This window comes from Coregonus clupeaformis, chromosome 11 (genome assembly GCF_020615455.1).
Source record: "Coregonus clupeaformis isolate EN_2021a chromosome 11, ASM2061545v1, whole genome shotgun sequence".
Taxonomy (NCBI): Eukaryota; Metazoa; Chordata; class Actinopteri; order Salmoniformes; family Salmonidae; genus Coregonus; species Coregonus clupeaformis.
This window is the reverse complement of record NC_059202.1, coordinates 17,598,371-17,607,946: the sequence shown is the minus strand read 5'-3', so window position 1 is coordinate 17,607,946 and position 9,576 is coordinate 17,598,371. Positions and strand designations below refer to the sequence as shown.

At 40.6% G+C, this 9,576-nt stretch overlaps 1 protein-coding gene across 1 annotated transcript; it reads right to left on the bottom strand.

Annotated features, from left to right (window-relative positions):
- Positions 1–284: 284 nt before the first annotated feature.
- Positions 285–9,133, bottom strand: b3gnt7 (UDP-GlcNAc:betaGal beta-1,3-N-acetylglucosaminyltransferase 7). The gene is made up of 2 exons (XM_041891144.2): positions 8,911–9,133; positions 285–2,586 (listed from the first exon to the last, which is right to left on the bottom strand). Coding segments are annotated over exons 1-2 (1,218 nt in total). The 5' UTR covers positions 8,913–9,133; the 3' UTR covers positions 285–1,370.
- Positions 9,134–9,576: the final 443 nt, after the last annotated feature.

The window sequence follows — 9,576 nt, the reverse complement described above, 5'->3', positions numbered from 1 at the left end:
GTCAAGTCATGCATTTACATTGGTTCAAGTGCTGAATCAGTTTTGATATTAAAACATCATCAATGTTTAGGATAAAGGAATAACATTTAAAATGATCCCATTGACCTATTACAAGTGAACATTGAATAAATAAACAATGAACATTTTGGTCATATTATCAACATCAAATATCAGGTAAGCCTTTGTCATCTGAACTTGTTTGGATCGTTGGTCATAGTTTGTTGTCAATAAGCCCAACTAAAAATGTAATTAATCAGGTACAATTTAAATAAATAAAACCTACATATGAATTTTTGAAGTTTATTTACAAACGTGATTTTTTTACATTTATGTACATCATCCACACATAATCACATCAAACACCCTCCTTGTCTGTGGGGTTATTAAATGAACATCATGTGATACATGTACCAGCAGTAGTTGATTTGTTTCACAGTTTCAATGTAAACCATCAACCCAATTCATGTCAAGTATATCAGCACATTCAAATCCGTTGACACATACAGTATACACAAGTTAGTTTGGACGACTTTTTTTGTTTCCGGAAGCTCTTTCTGAAAACGGAACAATCTCATTGAAGTTCAGTGACCCATAACAAAGGGTATCTCTCTACATTGGACTGCAGGGTCAGATGTAATAAAAATTTAAAAAATACAATTATTTTCTTTTTACTATTAACATGGTCAAATATGCTTACAAGACATTTGTGTCTTGACGAATAACTACATCATTTAGAAAGAAATATTATTCAAATGACTTCACATATGACAAGAGAACTTTAAACTACATTGGTGAGGTAGAGACACTTTGTTTCTTGCTGTTTTTATGAGGTCCATGTTACTACAGTATCGTAAAGCCTGGTCCAAATGAACAAGGTGTTGGACATTCAGTACACAGTCAAAGGGATGCGTGACAATGTGAGGCAGCTCGCTGTCCTCTTTGCAGCACTGTCTTCCAGTACCTCAAGCCCCTTGGTTTGGCATCTCTGAATGTGCCTGCTGACATTGAGAGTCATTCAAAATGCCACCAGAATATAAAAAACATCACCAGATCATTTACTTCCGCCAATGGAGGAGTCCACTCCACTGTGATGCAGTAGAGGCAAGTAGCCTAGCGGTTAAGAGCGTTGGGCCAGTAACCAAAAGGTTGCTGGTTCAACTCCCCGAGCCGACTAGGTGAAAAATATGTGAGCAAGGCACTTAACCCTAATTGCTCTGGAGAAGAGTGTCTGCTAAAATGTACTAAATCAAATATTGTCTGGTCCTTCTCTGAAAAAAGGATAACAAGAATAGGATATCTGCCTCCGGCCCCGCTCACACATTTCAACTCTTGTCCCCTCGCCTAACTAAGTGTTCCCAATTCCCACCAGGCTATAAGATCTCCATTTTCTGCGAGCAGATGAGATTACTGTTCACCAGGTTCCACATGTGCATGAGGTCTGGTGGTAGCAGCTTGTGGACCACGATCATGCTCTTAAAGAAACAAGGTTCTTGGTTGAGCTTGCTTTTCTTGTTCTTGACCAGGCCAAACGTCTTAAAAGCATTGTGATTGATGGGCGTGACCTGCAGCACCTCCAGACACATGCCCAGGAACACGTCATCGATGGGGTAGAGCTCCAGAGAGTCTGAGGCCCGGTAGAGCTTCCTGGCCAGGGGTGCGTCCATGAGGAACCCACCTCCTCCGGCGTATGGAGGGTAGTGGGTCTTGTTGTAAAGTGGTTGTGGGATGTAGTACTTGTTCTCCTTCCTGCGAATGGGCTTGGCCTTGAAGAGCACGTCACCGACGAAGAGGTTCTTGACCTGAGCGCTGGCCTCCAGATACTCAAAGATGTTCTCCACGCTGACGAAGACGTCGTCGTCGCCCTTGAAGACATAGCGCACGTCGGCACAGTAGGCGGAGAACCACTTGAGGAAGTGGGTTTCTTTGAGGGTCAGGTTGAAGAAGCTGTCCTGGAAGTCCCATTGGAGGATATCTCGGTAGATGTAGTCCTCGTACTCCAGGAGCTTCTGGTGGTTGGCCTTCTCAGCCTCATTGGACGGCGTCCCCAGCAAGAAGACCGTCTTCACCTTCTTGCCGTCAACAACCTGCTCCTTGCCCCACGTCTTGCGGATCACCTCGCGGCGGTCGTGCTGCGTGGCGATGGACTTGATGACCATGAGCAGGTAGGTCTCCCCGGAGCACTTCTCCGGATGGTTCATGAGCATGGGGAAGAAGCGGCAGTGGCGGTAGAGAAGGAACTGTTTGAAGTTTTTCTCCAGGCCGCTGAACCAGTCCTGGTTGGTGAAGTTGAGGTTGGCACTGCAGTTCGCACTGGACACGTCCCAGGTCCGGGAGCCAGCTCGCTTCTGGGTGATGCTGGGCTCCTCGGTGGTGTCAGTGTCGGCGGCTGTAGGCTCGGCTTGTTTGGGCTTGCCCTTATTCTGCTGGTGGGCCCTGTCCTCCCCTCCCTTGGAGGAGGCCTCCATACGACTCTGCCTCTCAATTTGGAAGGGAACCCCTCTCTGAACCATCATCAACATCACCACAGCCAGAAAGAACATGACACACACCCGCTTGTAAACCCTCCATTTATCCCTAGTGGTCATCCTGGAGAGAGACAGAGAGAAAGGGTGTGTTAGTCAGATGAAGAGGACATGAAAGTAATCTACCATTACAAATCATTGACTAACTTTGATCATGATAGCCTAAAGGTATGCCATTGGGCAACACTCCCAAAAGCTCTTCAATGACAACATATTCGCACATATTAGAACCTGTTCCAAAATTTTTTTTTTTAAATATTTACCCTAGAGATTGGGATAAGATTCAGCTCTGAAGTTCCAAAACAGAAAGTTATTTGTTGTAGGTTTTTAAGGACACGTAAATGTGGCTGATTTGGCCAACATCCCTCTTTTATTGATGGCACCGGCTACGCCGGGTTGGATCTGAATGCATATGGATGTCCATAAAATGTCTCAAATGTCCGGTAAATTAAAATCTTCCCTGTCATGTTGTCCGGCGCCAAATTTTCCTAAAGGAAACTCTGAAATGGCATATTATTTTTATGAACATTATTTTTATATTCACATGAAAATCTGTTGCCATTTGGATGGAAACTCTGCTATAGACGCCCTAAAGACTCTGACAGGTGTGCTAGTCCAATGTCACGTTGATTATGCCTACACATCATGGTTCACCAGCAGCCCCAAACGTCTAAAGAATAAGCTACCAGCCAAACAAGCTTTTAAGAATTGTATTTAAATTCCCCCCTCAAACTCATCTGGAGGTTGAGCGTTTTTTAGTCTCTATCTCTGTAATGTGTCTGTATCTCTGTAATGTGTCTGTTTCTATGTAATGTGTCTGTATCTCTGTAATGTGTCTGTTTCTATGTAATGTGTCTGTATCTCTGTAATGTGTCTGTATCTCTGTAATGTGTCTGTATCTATGTAATGTGTCTGTATCTATGTAATGTGTCTGTATCTATGTAATGTGTCTGTATCTGTGTAATGTGTCTGTATCTATGTAATGTGTCTGTATCTATGTAATGTGTCTGTATCTGTGTAATGTGTCTGTATCTATGTAATGTGTCTGTATCTCTGTAATGTGTCTGTATCTATGTAATGTGTCTGTATCTATGTAATGTGTCTGTATCTATGTAATGTGTCTGTATCTGTGTAATGTGTCTGTATCTATGTAATGTGTCTGTATCTGTGTAATGTGTCTGTATCTATGTAATGTGTCTGTATCTGTGTAATGTGTCTGTATCTCTGCAATGTGTCTGTATCTCTGTAATGTGTCTGTATCTCTGCAATGTGTCTGTATCTATGTAATTGTATATGTATTTATGTTAAAAATAGGGACCATAATGGAAATAAGTCCCCGACTTTATTGTGCAATCCCGGTCACTTAAAAACAATATTTGTGTATACAGTATATATATATATATTTTTTTACTGACAAATAAAATCTATCAATCAATCCAAACTGTGTAGCGGCCAATAGATGAATGGAAAGAGACATCTGTTACAAAACACCAAAAAGTTGAATGACGTGTCGTGCCAAGCCTTCGATATTGAGTGAAGCCTAAAAGGCAGGGAGGGATGTATTTTCTGTTTGTTGAGATTTACATAGTCAATTTATTGTAGTGTTGAAAACGCAAACCATGATATTGGAGTGCCCAAAGTCGGTATGCTTTGTTTACTGGTTGTGGGTGTATTGGCACAGAAACCTGTTGGTGAAAAATTCATTGCATATATTTTATATACAGTGCATTCGGAAAGTATTCAGAAGGTATTCAGACCCCTTGACTTTTCCCCCATTTTGTTACGTTACAGCCTTATTCTAAAATGGATTCCATTGTTTTGTTTTTTCCCTCATCAATCTACACACAATAGCCCAAAATGACAAAGCAAAAACAGGTTTTTATAAATTTGAGCAAATTCATTAAAAATACAAAACGGAAATATTACATTTACATAAGTATTCAGACCCTTTACTCAGTACTTTGTTGAAGCACCTTTGGCAGCGATTACAGCCTTGAGTCTTCTTGGGTATGACGCTACAAGCTTGGCACTCCTGTATTTGGGGAGTTTCTCCCATTCTTCTCTGCAGATCCTCTCAAGCTCTGTCAGGTTGGATGGGCGCGTCGCTGCACAGCTATTTTCAGGTCTCTCCAGAGATGTTTGATCGGGTTCAAGTCCGGGCTCTGGCTGGGCCACTCAAGGACATTCAGAGACTTGTCCCGAAGCCACTCTTGCGTTGTCTTGGCTGTGTGCTTAGGGTCGTTGTCCTTTTAGAAGGTGAACCTTCGCCCCAGTCTGAGGTCCTGAGCGCTCTGGAGCAGGTTTTTATCAAGGGTCTCTCTGTACTTTGCTCCGTTCATCTTTCCCTCGATCCTGACTAGTCTCCCAGTCCCTGCCGCTGAAAAACATCCCTACAGAAAAACCTGTTTTCGCTTTGTCATTATGGGCTATTGTGTGTAGATTGATGAGGAAATTTTTTTATTTAATCAATTTTAGAATAAGGCTGTAACGTAACAAAATGTGGAAAAAGTCAAGCGGTCTGAATACCTTCCGAATGCACTGTAATTATAAATATGGCATCAACATTTTGAAACTCTGATTGTAGTGTAATGAGACAGGCAGGGAGAGTGAGCTCATCCGTGGTGGTTGGCGAACCCTCAACCTTCTGGCCTGTAGCCATGAGTGGAATCGACTGTGCCACAAAAGCGTGCTGAAGTGGCAAAGTCAATATCCACATTTATAAACACAGGGTCGCTACAGTTATTGTTATTTGTGGTCGTAAACATGATCTTGATTTAATTCTATTTAATATTCAAAACAACTGTTAACTCGAGGAAATCTGACTTCAGTGAGTTCAAGACAACTGGGAACTCGGGAAAAAACGAGATCCGACTCGGAAAATAAGTTTGAACGTTCATTCAACTCGGAATTGTAAATCGGGAACTCTGGCCTCTTTCTAGAGCTACGACCTGAAGATCACTGACGTCATCATGATTCGACCTTGTTTTCCGATTTCCCAGTTGTCATGAAAGCACCATAAATCCAGAGAATGCCAGACTTTGATGACAAAGTTTGATGACAACATTTGCCCATGAAAGACCGCCGCGCCACCTTTCCGTTCAAGTGAGCGCAACAAGATGAGTCCAAATGTCTTGTATGCTGCTGCATAAATGATGGAATATATGGAGCGCCGTTTGGGTCTTTGCGTGTCAAAAAAATATACGTTTGTTGACCAATCAGGACCTGAATATGACTGCACGTCACATAACAATTTAACACGTACATACATTTTTTTTTTACGTAGTTATTACACATTGATTACATTATCACTCGTAGTTCATATGTCACAACGACTCATCGATACGTACACTATGATGCTGGTAAAGTTTTGTCTCGCCCACCTGCCCTTCCCCAAGCTCTGGACAGTGCTGGTCATAAAAAAGCTAGCTAGCTGATGGGATGCAAACAATGTTCTTCTCCCAAAACATAGCAAAACGACATAATCTGTTTCAGTAGCTATAGTTAGCTAGCTAACTATCTAGCTATGTGTCATCATCTAAAATACCACTAATTTATAAAACTGTTCTTATTTGATTAATGGTGGTCGGGATCCACCTATGTGAAGCTAGCCACAATAAGGATTAGCCACAATAGTGGAATTTGCGGTTAGCCTTCAAAATAAAAGAATGTCATCGACAGTGATGCAAATGAATACAAATAGTGGAATTATGCCATGGATCATGCTAAACGAGGTTGGAATGTTGTTATATAAATTCAACAAAAAATAAATAATGAGTTAATTCGACAAAAATCTGTTGAAATCACGCTGGATGTATTAGACTTTAGAATTGCATTGGGGGCATACTTATTTCACTGTACAGCCTTACCTATGTATTGTGGATCAATGACATGGGGTATCAGTCTACGCCGTGACACCCAGAGAACATTAGCGTCGTAGCTCTTATTGCGGGACTCTGAAACCACTGTGAATTGAGACACATTTATTGTACCAGTCACCCTACTATGTGTATTGAACACTATTCCAGAGGAAAAAAACAAAACAACCTGGATGTTTTGGAGTCTGATAACTCTGAGGGGGACGTTGGGAAAAAAAGCTCTTGGGTACTGAGTAGACTGATAGCCCATTGAATTGATCCCCAATCCTTAGGTAAGGCTGTACAGTGCTATATGGATGTCAATACGCACAATAGGCTGACATGGGGAAGTGATTTCACACAGTCACAGTCCCGCGTTAAGAGCTACAACGCTAATATTTGTGTAAACTCTGCACAGTTGTGTTCTGTGGGTGTCGCAGAGTAGACTGATACCGCATTTCATTGCTCCACATTCCAACATTATCTAGTCTAAATATTGCATGATTCCACCAATTGTAACCTTCTGCGTCACTTTCAAATAGGTACTTTTATTTAGAAGGTGAACCGCAAATTCCACTATGTTGGCTAATCCTTATTGTGGCTATTTTCACAACACATAACCCAGTCCGGTCAAGCCTCACCAGCCAGATGAAGTTTACTGGCTGCTTATAACGTTAGCTTTGGGCAACAGGGTTAAGTAACTGGTTAGCTAGTTCTTTTCATGAACTGAAGTTCAATTTCAAGTTCAAGTGGCTACCTAGCTAATACTTACTCACATGGATTCCTAAATCATTGCTAAGAATATTGATAAACGACTGCAGTTTCTATTGGTAATTGTTTTCAGGCTAGTTGCATTGGTGCTAGCTAGGTAACGTTACCAAGCTAAAGCTAGCTAGCTACCCCAGAAGTTGCTAATAACATCTGTGTCAAAGATATTTGCAAACATTTTTTTTATCAATACCTTATTTCAAATGCTCACAGCCGTTTTCCCATTCGGTCGAACAAATAAATGCCTTATTACCGACGCGGTATTGTAAACATTTACATTTACATTAACGTCAGTTAGCAGACGCTCTTATCCAGAGCGACTTACAAATTGGTGCATTCACCTTATAGCCAGTGGGACAACCACTTTACAATGTTTTATTTTTTATGTATTTTTTTTTGGGGGGGGTAGAAGGATTACTTTATCCTATCCCAGGTGCTTGTTGCAGACTTTTATTTACTTATTTATTTATCCACTGATGGTAGTGGTGGCGCTCGGCTTGCACATGTAAACTCAGCACACACAACATTATAGAATAGAATTGTATTATTTGATGCGTCAAAAGTGTTAGTTGACGTAGGCTATATCTTTTTTTTGACACGCAAAGACCCAAACGGCGTTCCATAGTAATATGCCAGGGAGATATGTATACTGTAGCTAAGAAAGTAATACTAAGTGTATGTTGTGTAGTAAGCTGTTAGTAGCCCATGTGCCTCACCATAATAATTTTGTATATTTCCCCCTCTTCATTTCGCCTACTGTTCTGACTTGGTGGTGCACATGTAGCCTATAACCTGTTACAGATTAATGTAATCATCGAATATTGTAAGAGATTTCATTGTCTGCTTATATGCCCCCTTTATTTATCCTAGGGTTCTGACTTGGTGTACAGGGAGAATACTGTAAGAACGGCCCGTGTTCCGAATTCTGTCGCTGTACATTTCAAAAGTGCTGAACAAATAGTTATATTGACAACATCCGTCCTAACTCGCTCATTAATGTCTTAATCGAAATTACGGATTGCCTCTTATCCGCTTGTCGTCCCCTTATGCCATAGTTTGTACATCTCAATTGTCTGTAGAAACCACATTTGTTTAAGCATGTCAGCCATATCAGCTATGTTTTTTTAAAAGGCAGTAAATGAGGTTGAATAAACTGTTTTGCTGCCAGACAAGGCTCCGCTGATAGCCAGGTGTAGCGGTGGTAAGGTGTTGGGGCTGCTGTTGGGACAGCTTTATGTAGGCCCTAACAGTTTGTGGGCACCGTTTGTCACCGTTATAGTGCAATTCATGTTTTGTTTAGTGTTGTGTTGTGGCTTTGTTGGCATGCATCCCAATATATATATATATATTTATTTTTTTGCCCCACCAAGATTTACATGCTAAAATCGCCACGGCTGTCATCAAAAACCTAATGAGATTCGATTCTCCCTATATGAGAGCTAATACACTTCAATATAACATATGCCTATTACGAATTAATAAATAGATGTAACCATTGCAGAAAATAATGGTGAAACGTGCTATTATAGTTATAGGGCGGGCATGTATCGTATTTTTTATTTGTCTCAGTAAGGCATTACTGTTGGCCTTATTACAAAATTGCAAAGGTGAAGAACACAACTTGTGCGCGCAAATATTCTTCAAAATAATTTGTATAACCTCACAATCACATAAACAACAACAACAACAACAATAATAATATTAAATAGCCTGCTTCTACTTAAGGACAACGCACAACATTATTATTTAAAAAATATGATACTTACATTTTTTTTCGTGTGCTGATTCCAAGTGCGAGTTAAGTCACTGAATATCAGCTTACTGTGCCTAAAAAGGGACGGTTTGCTCGCGTACGGTCCTTTCAAATGGATGCCAAGAAATAGTTCATTCTTTCAAAACACCGTTTGAAGTAACTCTTGGAAGAGTGAACGAGGGAACCAAAACGTTACTTTGCCTCTGGTCGCGTATTTCTCTGAAGCGTACGTTGGGATCAATGCCATCAAGTGGTCACCCTCGACAGCTCTGCATTTTTAAAGCATGAGCGAGGCTGTATGCAAATAGAAAGAGGATGCATGATGAGGTGGAGTAGTCCTTCCGCCCATTCATAACACAGGCCAACAATCTCTCTATTCATATTTTAGCAATGGATCCATCAGTTGTGTTCAGAAGAGTTGTCTTGATTTCATGTTTATATTTCATCACATCTCCATCAACAAATAAGACCTACAAAGCAAATGTGTTTTTTTTTCCTTCTCAGATTTGGCAAAGCTGTCTCCTGATAACTTAATTGACACAGATGTGATCTATGGCTGTAGCAAAAATATTATTACCGTGTTGCATTTATAATATTTTTTTGTAACAATCAATATAATAACAATGTAATAATAACAATAATAATATCAATACTAATATTCATAATACATAATAATGTA